This window comes from Triticum dicoccoides, chromosome 1A (genome assembly GCF_002162155.2).
Source record: "Triticum dicoccoides isolate Atlit2015 ecotype Zavitan chromosome 1A, WEW_v2.0, whole genome shotgun sequence".
NCBI lineage: Eukaryota > Viridiplantae > Streptophyta > Magnoliopsida > Poales > Poaceae > Triticum > Triticum dicoccoides.
Window position 1 is genome coordinate 323,814,579 of NC_041380.1, and position 16,102 is coordinate 323,830,680.

General features: G+C 47.5%; 2 protein-coding genes and 1 pseudogene across 3 annotated transcripts; all 3 read left to right on the forward strand.

Moving 5' to 3' along the window:
* The first annotated feature begins 1,117 nt into the window (after positions 1 to 1,117).
* On the forward strand, positions 1,118 to 1,822 carry LOC119286271 (putative F-box protein At1g65770). Its single transcript, XM_037565678.1, is given in 1 exon segment — positions 1,118 to 1,822. A coding segment is annotated over 1 exon segment (426 nt). The 5' UTR covers positions 1,118 to 1,180; the 3' UTR covers positions 1,607 to 1,822.
* Positions 1,823 to 2,369: 547 nt separating this feature from the next.
* On the forward strand, positions 2,370 to 2,789 carry LOC119286358 (annotated as a pseudogene).
* Positions 2,790 to 3,196: 407 nt separating this feature from the next.
* On the forward strand, positions 3,197 to 6,263 carry LOC119271025. Of its 2 annotated transcripts, XR_005134402.1 has the most exons (3): positions 3,197 to 3,645; positions 4,977 to 5,126; positions 5,232 to 6,263. XR_005134402.1 is itself a non-coding variant. In XM_037552997.1 (2 exons), the coding sequence occupies exon 1, from the start codon at positions 3,553 to 3,555 to the stop codon at positions 4,669 to 4,671; it is 1,119 nt and encodes a 372-aa protein (XP_037408894.1). In that variant the 5' UTR covers positions 3,273 to 3,552; the 3' UTR covers positions 4,672 to 5,126; positions 5,232 to 6,263. The 2 variants fall into 2 exon arrangements, 1 of the variants encoding a protein (XP_037408894.1); XM_037552997.1 differs by having other exon boundaries at positions 3,273 to 5,126.
* Positions 6,264 to 16,102: the final 9,839 nt, after the last annotated feature.

The window sequence follows — 16,102 nt, forward strand, 5'->3', positions numbered from 1 at the left end:
TGATCAATAGTGGAGCCCAGTCGGAACGATCGGGGAACTGTGTAGCATTTGAGGTAGTCTTCTTTTATTTTGGTTCCGTAGACGAACCTTGATTGTATCTGGATAATGTAATGCTTTATTTATGTATTGTGTGAAGTGGCGATTGTAAGCCAACTATGTATCTCTTTCCCTTATGTATTACATGGGTTGTGTGAAGATTACCTCACTTGCGATATTGCTTTCAATGCGGTTATGACTCTAAGTCGTGCTTCGACACGTGAGAGACATAGCACGGCTGCATGGGGTACCAGAGCGCGAGCGTGGGGCAGAACTGATTGATTGGGGATCAGGCGAGAAAAAGAGGGAAGGAGAAGACGTGTGCATGCAGTTTTCGGGAAGAAAGAAAAACGATTTGGGATAAGTGACGCTCGTGGAGGCCAGAGCACGTGTATGGGGACACGTCATGAGCGCGTGATGTGGCCGACGCGGTATTTTTTGATCCGCGAGACCACCGGCTTTCGGGCGACAAGAACGCATCAGCCGCGTTAGTTCTTTTTGTCTGTTAATAGTACGTACGTACTTACAAGTACTTTTTTCTTTTGAGGGAAGATAGAACATACTTCCTCCATTTCACAATGTAGTGCTTTCTTTATCCACGTGCTTCAACTTTAACCGTGAGTTTAACTATCAAGACCGATTGCGGCGGGCGCAAAAGTTATATCAGTGAATTCGTATTCGAAAGAAGTTTTTAATTATGTAATTTTTTTCTTCCGTCGCAGTCGGTCTCGTTCGTTAAATTTATGGTCAAAGTTTAACTTCGGGAAGCGCGGGCACATTATATTTTGGAATGGAGGGAGTACTAGTAGTAGAAGAGAGGAACCAAAGATGATTGCTTAGCAAGATACTCCTATCTTTCATCCGTACCTAATACGTACTCCCTCTGTCCGGAAATACTTGTCATCAAAATGAATGAAAATAGATGTATCTACAACTAAAATACATCTAAATACATCCATTTCAATGACAAGTATTTTCGGACGGAGGGAGTACTCCCGACCTGTGCCATAACAAAACGAGTTGTTTTCTGTCCCGACCTGTGCCTTATAAAACTTGCAGGAAACCCGCTCGCAATTATCAAAAAAAGTACTAGCACACCCCATTGAAAAAGAAGAAGAGGAAAGGAGCCGCCTTTTTCCTTGCGATGGCCGGCGGTTGGTCCTCTCTCCCGGCGGATCTTCTCAATCAGATCTCGGGTCGCCTGATCTCCGATGCCGACCAGCTCCAAGCCCACCAGGTATGCGCCCACTGGCGAGCCACCATTCCTCGTCCGGCTGCCTACCGCCCGTGGGTCGTCGCCGCCCGACAGGCGCCCGACGGGCAGGGCCCAGTCGGCGAGTACTCCTTCCTGCTCCCTCGCGGCGTCCAGGGCGTCGACTTCAAGGCGGCCCCACCCGGCCTCCCGTAGTGCTGCGGCACGCCTCGCGGCTGGCTCGCCCTTGCGGACGATGTCCGATCCCCCACGCGGCTCGTGCTGTGGGAGCCCCACTCCGGCACCGAGATCCCGCTTCCATGCCTGTCTTCAGTTTCAGTCATACAGGTCTTCCTTTCCGACGACCCGCTCGAATGAGGGCCCATCGGCCCATTTTGACCACGAATGAGGGCCCATCGGCCCAACCCGAGGAGAATGGGCCGACTGGATTAGTAACCCCTTATTTAGGATACCGTCACTTAGACAAATCTAGCTTATAAGCACAAAAGCTCTTATCAAGGCCTTTCTCCTGCTGAATAAAGTGAATGCACTCAAAAACAATTAACACATTATCCGTAGTCATCCGCCCAGGGACAAAAGCGCTCTGTTCCGAAGAAATTATGTTATTAGGCCGTAAACTGGTAGGTAAAAAGCTCTCAGTTTCTTGAAGTTGTACCTGATTGTGTATTTAACTGAACTCACACAATTCATAATCAGATTAACTCATGATCATGGAACCCCATTTTGTTATTATATCATATTTCTTGAAAAATTCATACGACTCTATTATAGGCCTTGTGGGTATCCAGTTTTACAACATAAAGGCCTGTGAGACCATCTCTTTTATTCTTGATTTTATACAATAACTAAGACACATCTAAATGTGTTGTAAACAAATCTAAACATTATCAATGTTAAGTTTGCCAGTCTAAGTAGATTTTTAATCGAGTTCATATCCGACGCACCACCTTTTGCCCAACCAGAAGCCGAATCAAACTAACTAGAAACCGTATCAAACGATTACTGTGCCTCGATAAACAATAATGCTACACGTACAAAGGAATACGGGGTTTTACACAAAACAGCTGGAAACCTCGTCGGTAATAGATCAGGCACGCCGAACTGAAAAAGAGAAGCGGCGATGGCCGCCGGCTGGTCCTCCCTCCCCGCCGATATTCTCAATGAGATCTCGGGTCGCCTGAACACCGACGCAGACCAGCTCCAAGCCCACCAGGTATGCGCCGACTGGCGAGCCACCATTCCTCGTCCGGCTGCCTACCGCCCGTGGGTCGTCGCCGCCCGACAGGCGCCCGACGGGCAGGGCCCAGTCGGCGAGTACTCCTTCCTGCTCCCTCGCGGCGTCCAGGGCGTCGACTTCAAGGCGGCCCCACCCGGCCTCCTGTAGTGCTGCGGCACGCCTCGCGGCTGGCTCGCCCTTGCGGACGATGTCCGATCCCCCACGCGGCTCGTGCTGTGGGAGCCCCACTCCGGCACCGAGATCCCGCTTCCATGCCTGTCTTCAGTCATACAGGTCTTCCTTTCCGACGACCCGCTCGAATGAGGGCCCATCGGCCCATTTTGACCACGAATGAGGGCCATCGGCCCAACCCGAGGAGAATGGGCCGACTGGATTAGTAACCCCTTATTTAGGATACCGTCACTTAGACAAATCTAGCTTATAAGCACAAAAGCTCTTATCAAGGCCTTTCTCCTGATGAATAAAGTGAATGCACTCAAAAACAATTAACACATTATCCGTAGTCATCCGCCCAGGGACAAAAGCGCTCTGTTCCGAAGAAATTATGTTATCAGGCCGTAAACTGGTAGGTAAAAAGCTCTCAGTTTCTTGAAGTTGTATCTGATCGTGTATTTAACTGAACTCACACAATTCATAATCAGATTAACTCATGATCATGGAACCCCAGTTTTGTTATTATATCATATTTCTTGAAAAATTCATACGACTCTATTATAGGCCTTGTGGGTATCCAGCTTTACAACATAAAGGCCTGTGAGACCATCTCTTTTATTCTTGATTTTATACAATAACTAAGACACATCTAAATGTGTTGTAAACAAATCTAAACATTATCAATGTTAAGTTTGCCAGTCTGAGTAGATTTTTAATCGAGTTCATAATCGACGCACCACCTTTTGCCCAACCAGAAGCCGAATCAAACTAACTAGAAACCGTATCAAACAATTACTGTGCCTCGATAAACAATAATGCTACACGTACGAAGGAATACGGGGTTTTACACAAAACAGCTGGAAACCCCGCCGGTAATAGATCAGGCACGCCGAACTGAAAAAGAGAAGCGGCGATGGCCGCCGGCTGGTCCTCCCTCCCCGCCAATATTCTCAATGAGATCTCGGGTCGCCTGAACACCGACGCAGACCAGCTCCACGCCCACCAGGTATGCGCCCACTGGCGAGCCTCAATTTCTCCTCCGGCCGCCTACCGCCCGTGGGTCGTCGCCGCCCGACAGGCCCCCGACGGACTGAGCCCAGTCGGCGAGTACTCCCTCCAGCTCCCTCGCGGCGTCCCGGGCGTCGACTTCAAGGCGGCCCCACCCGGCCTCCCGTACTGCTGCGGCACGCCTCGCGGCTGGCTCGCCCTTGCGGACGATGTCCGATCCCCCACGCGGCTCGTGCTGTGGGAGCCCCACTCCGGCACCGAGATCCCGCTTCCATGCCTGTCTTCAGTCATACAGGTCTTCCTTTCCGACGACCCGCTCGAGTCGTCGCACTGGATGGCCGTCGCGACCCAGCTCAGACGGCCCCGGGCGCATATCATCTTCTTCTGGCGGCCCGGGGACGCCGCCTGGAGCGGCCCGGCCAAGGTTCCTTGTGCAAAACTCCACAGCGTCGAATTCCATGCGGGGAACATATACTGCATAGACCGCATGTCTAACCTGTCCATCTACGATCTCAAGCTCGGCACAACGTCTCCTCCCGTGCTCCTCGAGTGCTTGGGCATGTCCCCTAGTCAGTTGTCAGAGTCGTTGGTTACCCGCATGTCTGTCAAGGAACGCGTGCGTGCAGTGCACGTCGTGGCCTGCCGTGGCGAGCTCCTGCTAGTGCTGCTGTTCCACGGCCGCCACCCGTCCCTCATGGAAGTCTACAGGCCGTCGTGGACGCTCGGATGCGCCTTCCAGGTCGGTGAGAGGGTGACTGACCTCGGCGGCTACACGCTCTTCCTCGGCCGTGGCGACGCAGTTGCACTGTCTGCCAAGGAGTACCCTGCGATCAGGGGGAATTGCATTTACTACCTGGTGCACAATCTCCCCAAGTACAGGAAGCATTGGGCAATCGTGTTTGATCTGGGGACGGGGGATGTGGACGATATACCTTACCCTGAGGTGCACAAGCAGGAGAATGGTTGCTGGCCATACTCTTGGTTCTGTCCTCGAAGGCCCTTCCTGAAGAAGCAGTTAGCTTGAGCAATAAGCAGGGACTTTGAAAATTAGTCTTCAGAATAAGCTTCTTTGAATAGGGAATTTCCTTATGAAATTCCTGTTGTAACTGTTTAAACCATAGGATTTCGTTATGAACTTCCTATTGTAACTGTTGAAGTGCAGAATTTTCTTATAAATTTCCGAGATTATATCAAAACTTTTGAATATCTTCCGGTGGATTTTTTACCTTTGGATCAGCATTTGAGGTTTGTGCTGTATTGGACCATCTGTCTCCAGATAATGGGCTTGTTCAAAGCTGATTTGCCGATGCCTTATTTTGTTCCCCGCAGAAGGACAAGAGATCATCTTGTCTCAGGAAGGAAGACAATGGGAAGAGTGTCACCGAGTGTTTGCGGCGAGTGATCCTGCTAGGTGACAGGAGGCTCAGCAACGAGTGCTGAGACAGATGTTTGACCCCAGCAGTGTTCCAGAGCAGAGAGGTATAACTGGTATTGTTCATTTTAATATCTTTCTAGGTGGTTATTTGAGGTGGTTTTTCCCTGAGGATTTAATGGACTTACGTGTTTTGCGTTGTCTAAAAGTAGTTACACGCCCTGGCCCCTGGGGCGCAACACTGAGCAGCTGCCTCCTATTCAGTATTCTACTGATGTTCTCCTCTCGAGCTGCCTCTATTGTATGTGTCCTGGCCCTTTGGTGGTTCAAAGCTTCTCTTGCCACCTCTGCATGATCAGTTTGCCTGGGAATCCTGCTGCCATCTGGTACCTATCTCTACGACCTTCTGCTACCCTGTTTAATTTGGATACTAGCAGGGAATGGCGCGGTGGCACGCAGCGCCCATGAGGGAGCCCGTGTGTGCATTTTTGTTTTTTCTTTTGTTAAAAAAATAAATAGTGGATCGAGAAAGGAGCTGGTGGACCAGAAGTTTTATTTAACAAGCAGTTTCATGCATGTCCTTCAATAGTTTTCTTCATAAAGAAGTAGATGAATAATAGATGCAGCAACTTAACACCTAAGCAGAGGGATATTATTATGACTGAAAGGAGATAAGTTCAAAAGGCTATGAAAACACAAGGTACTTAGTTCAAAAGAAAACAATGCTTAGAGAATAGAGACCCTTGTATAATTGCAAAATAGACAATAACATCTTTGATTATTATGACACAGTTTGCTTCGAACATGTTCTCCTTCTGAAGATTAGTTTTCTCTTCCTCGTGGCTCTTTGGAGGAAACAGCTCTTCTGTGGCACGTCTGCATGTAGTTCAGATCCAATCTTTTTTTTTTTTGTAATAGAATTCGTTGCCGTTGTTTCAGATCCAATCTTTCTAGCCGGCGACGACATAAGGAATTGAGAAAGTCAGAACATACAAACCGTTGAACCAGTGTATTTGAAAGGGCAATGATGGGCGCCGGTGCGCCGGCCCAAAGTTTGGGCCGGTCGCACCCTGAGCGTTCGATGCACTACCCACTCACCGTCCAGATCGAGCCTATGCTTCGTTCTCATCCTGCGTATGTCTTCTTCCCCAAATACGCTAGACTGTCTTCTTCCCCAGATACGCTAGAAAGGAGCGACGGGGAGCGCCGACGGCGACCATGGTCCTAGCCATGGGAGCGCGCCTCTCGCTGTTGACGGTGCGCTTGTAGCCTTCCCCATCGCCACGTTCAGGTCACTCACCATCGCTACCTGTCTTGCAGCTCCTGGCCATAGATGCGTCGCTGCTCCGGCAACGCTGTTCCTAGCACAGGCCGCCAAAGGGTTGTAGCCCGCGGCCCCAATGGTTGCAGCACCGGGTTGCGACGCTCCTCTGCCCCTCGCCGTCAACGCTCGGGCGCACCGGTGCCCGTCCGCCGGCCCTCGTCGTCGTCTCTTGCGTTATAGTTTCGGCAAACCTTTGTAGCAAAACAAAACAGTGGATGTAGCTTTTGATGGTGCTGGTTGCAGCCCACCGCGGTGGCACCCGTCGTTGTCTCAGTGCCGCTTCGTCAGTTGGAGCACAACAAAACTACGGTTCCAGCTTCCATCAATAACAGTTCCAGCATCTACATCACATGGTTGTAGCTCCACTACTAGTCGGTTCCAGCAAAAATCAGAGGATTGTGAGTCGTTACCTCTGTCTACCCTTGCTGCAAAAAATCCAATGGTTCCAGCATCCCTACCGCCCGGTTGTAGCAAATCGTCGATGATGGCGTCGCCGCTGCAAGTCCGGTGAGCACGGTTGTAACATCTGCGAGCATGGTTGTAGCGAAAAATAGTCGACGATAGCGTCACCGGTTGTAGCTCTGGTGATCACGGTTGTAGTGTAGCATATGCAAGCATGGTTGTAGCAAAAAAAAAAAGAATGTCGACGACGACGTTGCCGGTTGTAGTTCTGGTGAGCACGGTTGTAGCAAATTTTGTGGCCGGTTGTAGCACACAAGGACACGGGTTCCAGCAAAAAAATCGTCATGCCTTGGCCGGTGCGCACCACCACCACCGCTCGTCTTAGCAGCCGTCGACGGCGATTGTAGCAAGTCTGTGCGCAGCACGACCACTCGCCGTTGTAGCCCCTGAAGGCCGGTCCCTGTAGCTGCGTCGGCGGGACTCGAAGCTGGAGTTGGGCGGAAGAGATCGCTGGGATCCGCGGGGATGGGAGATGGTCTCGCCGGCAACGACGGAGCGACGAGGTTGGGCGCCGAGCAAGCCGTGTAGGTGCACCGGTTCCAGATTATCAGGGAGTCGCTCACCAGCCATGGCTGGGAGTTTGGAGGTAGGGGATTGGGAGCTAGCAGAGAGAGACAGACAAGAACGAGTGGCTGCGTGCTGCGTTGCGGGGAGATAAGACAAAGGAGAAAGCAGCGTGCGTGGGGCCAAGAGTTACGTGGTCGCGTGCACGACGGAACTTAGTATGTTTGCGAGCGAGGCGTCCGGCGGAACGTTCGGCCGGCGCGCCGGATATAAGCGATTACCTATTTGAAATGATCAGTGAATAGAATTTGCTAGTGTCTGAACTCATAAGTTCGTGCGGCAGCTAGCCTGTTTGTTCACTCCATTTTTTGTATGTAAAACAATAACATCTGGATATGTTATGATATGGGCACAAAAAACACACGTAAGCTTGTAGATACAGGAATGGAGTCGATTAGCTGAATTCTTAGCATACATTATATATAAGACCCAGGGTGAAGAATTACTTATTCTTCACCCTGGTTGATCGATGTTTCGTCCTAGTCCTACCAGGCCATCGTTTTACGTTTGGGAAAAAAGGCCAGCTGTTCCAGGTTGTAAAATTGCAATGGGATGCAAGTAATTTTACGTTTATGCATTGACTCGAATATACCCCCTTGCCCGTCCTTTTTCTGAAAAAAAGGAGAGCTGCGCCTCCAAACGGGTTGTGAGTATCGGCGGCGACCAGCACGCAAGAGACGGCAGCATGGTGCTCAGCGATTTGGATCTGAGTGAAGTCATCGGTTGGCTGGCTGCCATGGCGGCATGCTACTCGGCGGCGTGGTCTCGATGTTGTGGTGGTGAAGCAGCACAAAGGTTGTGGAGGAGCAACTCCACTTTGCTGCTACAATGTGTATAGCACAAGTGTTGAAGGAACAACTTCAACGTGCTGCGCTAGATATCGCTCTAGAGGCGAATGTAGGCCGATATGGCAGCAAGAGTTCAATCCAGAACTCCTGGATCACAAGATCTACTCCAAGATCTTAGATAAGAACAACAAGTTCTATTATAGATAGTGGGTACATAGTCTGGGTACAAAGTAGAGGTGAGGACCTCTATTTATAGAGCTTTGGGAAGCCTTCACATACTTTCTACTTATAGCTGAATACTCTAGAAACATTATTTAAGGTTCACCATTCTACTCATAGCTACTCACAACTAGAAGACTCTAGAAAACAGTTAGATCCATCTTTCTTTGGCGCGAGTAGGGCTGGTACAACACATGGGCTAATACTTTCTCGAATGTGCCCCTTTTGCAGCAATTCCTCCACTTTCTCCTTCAATATATTATGCTCCTTTGGGCTCATTTGATAGTGTGGAAGATTAGGAAGACTTGCTCCCGGAATTAAGTCAATTCTATGTTGAATTCCTCTCATCGGTGGCAAGCCTTGTGGCTCTCCAAGTATGTTCTGACATTCTGCCATAAACCATGTACCTTTGCTGGAATTTCAACAGTCAGGTGCTCTTCTCCCTTTACAACAAGTGCAGCACACAAATCTGCCTCCTCCAAGTCTTCCATAAACTCATGAGAGGTATGGGAGATAGTTAACATAGTTTTCCCCTCCTCCTTAGAGGTATTACCTTCGGTTTTGTTTGGTAAGATGATGATCTTTCTCTTGTTCCAAATGAAACAGTAGGAGTTTTCCTTGCCCTTGTGTGTAGTATCCACATCAAATTGCCAAGGTCTCCCAAGAAGAACATGGCTAGCGTCCATATCAACTACGTCACACAACACATTTGAGCGATAATGCTTGCCCAAGGAAAGTGGCAGGTTGCATTGTTTGGTGATCCTCATATTCACTCCTTTCTTGATCCACCCAATAGTGTAGGGGTTTGGATGATCATGAGTATCAAGCTTTAAATGGCTCACCAACTTCTGGGAGATAAGATTCTCGCAGCTGCAACTATCAATCACTAACTTGCATACCTTGCCATTCACTGTGCATTTGCTCTCAAATATTTTCTTCCTTTGTGTGTCATCAGGTTGTGGTGTGGAACATAGGAGACGCTGAATCACACATACCACCTCTTCACCTTCTTCTTGACAAACCTCTTGTCCGTCTACGTCTTCAGATTCGTATTCTTCCTCATCGCCTTCACCATCATGGATAGTTGTGTTAACAATTTTTTTAGTGGGCAGCCGCTGGATATGTGTCCCTCTTCACCACATTTATAGCATTTTGGGCCTTCATTAGACTTACCCTTGCCTCTAGTTTGCTTCTCGATGTGTCGTTTTTCCTTTGGTGGAGCGGTCTTTTCTTCCACTCTATTAGGCTGACTCCTAGACAAGCCTTCAGTATGAGGATATGGAGGATATGGAGCCTTAGTTGTCTTTCTTGTCCTCACAAACCTCTCAGCCTTTAAGGCTAGAGCTTGTGCTTGATCAATGGACCAGATTTGTTGCAGCATCAATCGATCTTGAATAGCATCATTGAGACCATTGATGTACCTTGCAACTTGTTGATCTTCAGTTTCAGCAAGGTTGCACCTCACTTGTAGCCTTAGAAACTCCTCCGTATAATCTGAAACAGTCCTATTTCCTTGAGCACAATTTTGAAATTGGATAAATAGGATCTGGTCATAATCAGCGGGCAAAAATCTCCCTTCCAAGAGACTTTTCATTTGCCGCCAAGTTCTCACACGAGGTTCTCCTCTCAGCCTGCGCTCTTCTTGAACGCGATGCCGCCATGCACCGGCTCCTCCTTTCAGCTTGTATGCGACCAAAGGAACTCTACGATCTTCTGGAACCTCCATGACCTCAAAGAAAGTCTCCACTTCATATAACCAATCTAGGCACCCTTCAATGTCAACATTTCCATTAAAAGTTGGGATCTCAGCTTTCACCTTGTATGTATTCCTTGCATATGTAGTAGGGTTGGGTACTCTCCGATATGCATAGAGATCAGCTTCTTCAAGGGCTTCATCATATTCTTCACCTTCAGAAGTTTCAACATAAATTGGCCTTCTTGAAGCATGTTGAACAGCACGTTGTTGTGGCGGTCTTGCTCCAAGATTACCTCTCCTGCTTCTTTGATGAACATCTTCTTCTTCTTTAGATGAATCTCCTTCATTGGTAGCAGGGGGGACACCCTTTCTTATCATCTCAACCAGCTGACCAAATCTCCGGTTAAGATCTTCACGCAGCTCTTTGATTTGTTGTTCTGCAGCATCCATCCTCTTCTCCAATTGCTCCATTGCTTGCTGCAGCTTGCTCTCGAAGAGGACAGCAAAAACTAGTATGGGTCAACGAGGCTTTGATGCCACCTGAAGCAGCACAAAGGTTGTGGAGGAGCAACTCCATTTTGCTGCTACAATGTGTACAGCACAAGTGTTGAAGGAACAACTTCAACGTGCTATGCTAGATATCACTCTAGAGGCGAATGTAGGCTGATATGGCAGCAAGAGTTCAATCCAGAACTCCTAGAGCACAAGATCTACTCCAAGATCTTAGATAAGAACAACAAGTTCTATTATAGGTAGTGGGTACATAGTCTGGGTACAAAGTAGAGCTGAGGATCTCTATTTATAGAGCTTTGGGAAGCCTTCACATACTTCTACTTATAGCTGGAATACTCTAGAAACATTATTTAAGGTTCACCATTCTACTCATAGCTACTCACAACTAGAAGACTCTAGAAAACAGTAGGTAGGATAGAAAAGAAATACTACACTAGAGTGGAAGTATCTAGAAGTAGCCAAACAGATCCGGCATGTGTTTTTCTTTCTTCTCATCTAGTGTTCCTCATCAGGTGGTCGCTGGGCAGTTGGGGCGGCATGGTGTGCGGCGTCTGCCTAGGTCTTGGGCGGCGTCATGCGGGGTCGTCGCGGCGGAGCTGTGGCGAGTGATTGTGGCGGCGCTCAAGTGTGTGTCCGTGCTTTCTTTTTTTTGAACAGTCACCAGGGGGGAGAGGATTCCCACCTGAATATATTGCTCAAAAAGCTGCCAAAGCCAAGAGTCTCCCCTTAAGCTTTGGCTGATCCAGTTTATAAGGAAAACCGGATCGAAAACCTAAACAAGTTGACCCCGTTTATGAGGGAAACCGGGCTGAAAACCGTACATGTAACAAGGTTACAGAAGAAGAGAAAAAAAATTGACGCCCAAGAGAAGGCACGACCTAGCTAGCAGGCAGAAAGACCCAACACCACGAGAGACACAAGTAGATGTGGGGTGCTGTCAAGGGATCACAATACCAAGACTCAGTAAACAACCTAACGCACCACACCGGCGTGCGTACGGAGCCCCACGGCACAACAGAGGATCATCCATAATCAACGAGTGCCAAACCTTAACACGAACCTTGACTGGGAGATCCGCCACGGGCGGTCGAGACGATTAGCAGGTTGGGGAGGCATCATTGCGTCGTCATTGAGCAAAAGTGAACCGAGACAACACCAAGAGCCCGAAGCTCGCCGCAGCACAACGGCAACCATGGGAGGGTCTTGAGCAGGACAGCAACAGGACGGATACCACGCGAAGGACAGCCGAAGAGAAAACACATGAAGAAGAACACAACAACATGGATGACACACAAAATGATGAGCAAAGGCGGAAGGATGGTGGCGAAGGGCTCGACGAGGAAGCAACACAACGGCAGCCACGGGAGGGTCATGAGCAGGCACAATAACAGGACGACGCACCACCGAAGGGCGGGGGTCGGATGGGAGGCAGCGGGTGATGGGTTGGAGGGGGGATGTCACGGAGTCATTGGCAGACCCAAAGTCGCCAGCAACCTAGCACGAGGCTTGGCAATGACAATGGCAGGGGTTCCCAAGTGACGCCTTCAGGAAGGTCTAAATCGTCGTCGGAGCTTTCGCCCGGAACCCCCCCGAAGAGGAGATGCATCTCCCAAACCACGCCTCGAGGGAGGATTACGACGGAAAGGGCGCCGCCGTGGTCGCTTGTATAGAGCAGGATTTCTCCGGGAGGCATGCGTGCTTGTGCTGCTACCTGAAGATGTTGCCTGCCGTTTGGATTGAATTTTGGTTGGGTGTGAGTGCACGGGTTGAGGTGAGCAACCCCCGATCTGACTATCTGTTCCAAATTTCAAATCTACTTACACCTACGTTTCACTTTGCCATGCTCTTCCTAAATTGCTTTCTCTTCCCAAATCGCTAGTTTGGCCTGAGGATTATTCTCTGGTTCGCTAAAAAAAGAGAGGCAGAGCAGTCTGCCAGAATAGGTTTACGTAGAGCTCCTGAGTCCTGTGCTTTGATGAACTTTCCTCTTTTTTTTTATCTGTAATTGTAGTTCAGCAGTGTTTTCTCTCAATCATTATAACTTGTTATTTTGAGAAGTGACTCTGTTCTGGAGATAACTTCACATAATTCTGTTGCTTTCTAGTCCATTGAAAAAACATGCTGTTCAATGTTCCTCTTGAGATCATTGCAATAGCTAGGAGTTCTGATGCGATGTTTCCTTTTGTTTCTTAGGTTCCTGTAACTATTTTTCTATTTGATCGTTGTTACTTGGTGCATGTGTTGGGTGTCTTTCCTAGGTTATTAGCTGTGTTTTGCTATGTGGGGATTTTTGCAGCTTCGGTTGCACTTGGTATGTTATCTTCAGGAGTTCCTTTAAGAACCGGTACCCAGTGAACTATCTTTGCTTCTTATGACGCAAGGCTTGAGCCTCTTTTGTCGAAAGATGTTATTTAGACTTTACTGTGTAAGCTTACCTATGTTTTCATTCTTGCATTTAAGACTCTGTAACCCCATTAAGACTCCATTTTCTTAGGAACACGATGTCGTTGCGATGTTTCCAAATGCACCAGCAAAAGAGCATGAAGAACGTCGACCGCGGGTGAGCGACATCTAGCAGATTGCGGACAGAGGCCACTACTGAAGGTGGCTGGAACCACAGCGTGGCCCCGAAATCAACCAATAACGGGCAGACAAAGAGGAGGTGGCTCGCCAATAACAGTGTGGCGGACTGGGCAGGCAACTATTACATGCTCTAAAATTGAGGTTTAGAGCAATGAAAAAGGTGATTTTGTTCCTGAATCGTGCTTAACGTTTATTTAGCAATCAAGCACTAGAAGCCCAGTTTGAGATGTGCTTCTTGTTGGTTCATGTAGACATGCCAACAAAGGCCTGATAAAGAAAAATAGAAAAAAAATACAGTAGATTGGTTTGATTGTTCTCTTGTGTAGACCAAAATTAGCGAGGAAAAGAAATTGTATTTTGGTTCCAACTGTTCAACAGCTCTAAAAGGCATAGAGTCAACCAGTCAGGCTTTGACCAGACGTCGAACATCTTCAGAACCTTGATTGCTGATCCTACAGACCTAAACTCTATTCTGGCAAGTTATAATTAGTTCTAGGAGGGTATGCAGATTGAATTTGCTATATTGCAGTCTGGACTACAAGCTGCAATGTTTTGATAACCATGGTCTGGATGTAGATAATTTTGAGAAAGCATACTTCTTCCTGTGTGCATTTAGGCTTTATGGGATTAATCTCTCTATCATCAGTTCTTCTAGTATTTGATTGAACCCTCTAATATAATTCCAATTTCAGTAATTTATCAAATCCATCCCATGGGAGAAGATTTGTCCTTGGTTCAGTCAAATCTCTTATATTTTCTTTAAATCTACGTGCCTTGTAGTTGTAAGTACTCTACTATCTTTTCAGTAACATTCTGACCTATATATGAGAATTATGTAGCGCCTTTATTACGACAGTAATGATTCACTAAGATTCTATCTTACCACATGGTCCAATTTATTTCCAGTTGTTGCCACCTTCCCTGGATACATCACACCCTATATAGTATGCTCCTAGAATGCTTTGTGTTTTTAGATCAAATTGTTCGTCTGCAACAAATTGAAGTGTTGGTCTGGAAATAAAATTATTTAGAAAGAGACGAACTATCTGCTCATTTTCTACCATCTAAACTAGTATAGCAAGTGGTACATGCCAGCGAACAAATAGTTTATACCCTATTTCAGTGTGGGGCACTATTTTGCTATTCTGTGGAAGCACCTGCTATTATTTTCGTTCAAAGCATTCATAATTTGGGTTTCTGCAAGGGCTCTGCAAAAAAACATATTTTTGATAAATGTTGTGCGATGCATCCTTCTGCGCACCTAATCGCCTATTTAGAAAAAGAAATAAAAGTAGCTGCATTCGCGTGTACTTTGGAGTGTGCATAGATGGCAGAATAGTTGCACCCTTGCTTTCTACTAATAGTTTTATTTACACTGTAGGTAGTTCACTATATAAGTTTCCTGATAACTGTAGGCTGATGTTAATATTTTTTTTAGAAAGAACGAAATATCAGGATCTTTGACATTGCAGAATTATGCTGACACGGTGTTTGAGGGTATCATTGATGAGTTTCAATCTTGGAGAGGTGCAGACTGCTTGTCTTCTTTCTGAATCATGTTCCTCTTGTTTTCTCCCTGTTGGGAGTGTATAGAGTTCTCCCTGGTGGGCTGTGTTATCAGCGTGTTATCTTAGTCCATGTATATATTCCAGTTCTGTTTTCTTGAGAGCTGACCCTGTAAATTCTTTTTTTTGTGAATGAAAATTTTTCATAGATTAAGTTGGAGCATTACAATCTTTTTTGCGGGCAATAGTGAGAGCTTTATTCAAACAAAAGCATTTGCTGGATCGTCAGCCAACAGGCTGCTCACCAGGAAGCTAGGGGTCTCTTCCAGCCAACTTTCAGTCATACTCAGTGTGCAAGCACGCTTGGCACAGAGATGAGCTGGATAGTTTGCTGACCGGATTACATGAATAATATCAAATAAAGAAAAAGTAGTAGCTAGCTCTCCTATCTCATAAAACAACGGTGCCATAACCGCGAAGGAATTGTGACGATTCTTTCAGAGTTCCACAACCTCCAGGCAATCTGTTTCGATGATTACCTCCTGAAATCCTCTGAGATTCGCAAAGCGCACGCCTTCCCGTACAGCCATTGCTTCAGCAATAAGAGGGTCCGTGACACCCACAAGAGGTTTGCTCCATGCTCCCAAGAGGCGACCGGCTGATCGCGCCACCCCCCCTGCTCCACTATTGCCGCCATCCAGATGAATTGCTGCATCGGTGTTTATTTTGATGATCGTTCCATCAGGGGGACGCCACCCATAACCTAGCAGGATTTTTAGGTCTGACCGAGGTATGTCCAAGATCGCTAGATCTTCTCTAATGCGTCTCACAGAAGTAGACGGGTCAAGTTTCTCCTGATCATGTGTGAGACGATTCCAAGAGTGCCAGATCGCCCACATCACTGTGACTATGATCGCTCGCTTCTTCTCTGAGAAAAGCTGGTCACATAAAATGTCACGAGACCAAGTGGTTGGGTGTAGCTTCGGTAGAGAGAGATCAAGTAGTTGTTGAGCTTGCACCCAGAATTGCTTTGCATGCGAACAATGAATGAGTGCGTGTGCTAAATCCTCATCCATGGCCATGTAGATTTTGCATCTCCCGATCTCCTGAATATGACGATGCTTTAAGGTAGATTCCACCGAAATAATTCCTCTCAAGACTCGCCAGTAGAAGACCCGAACTTTAGGGATCACATTGAGTTTCCATAAGGCACGCCACAGCTCTGTGTGGTCGGTTGAAGACCCGATACCTGTCCCTTCTTCGAGAGCAGAGCGCTCTTTTTTGTTCACTAGAGACCGGTACGCTGATTTGACTGTGTAGATGCCAGATTTTTCATGTGCCCATGCCATAAAGTCATCACCACCCCCCTGGCGCAAAGGTATATTCAGAATGGCTTGTGCATCGGGGCCGATAAACAGATCATGTACTA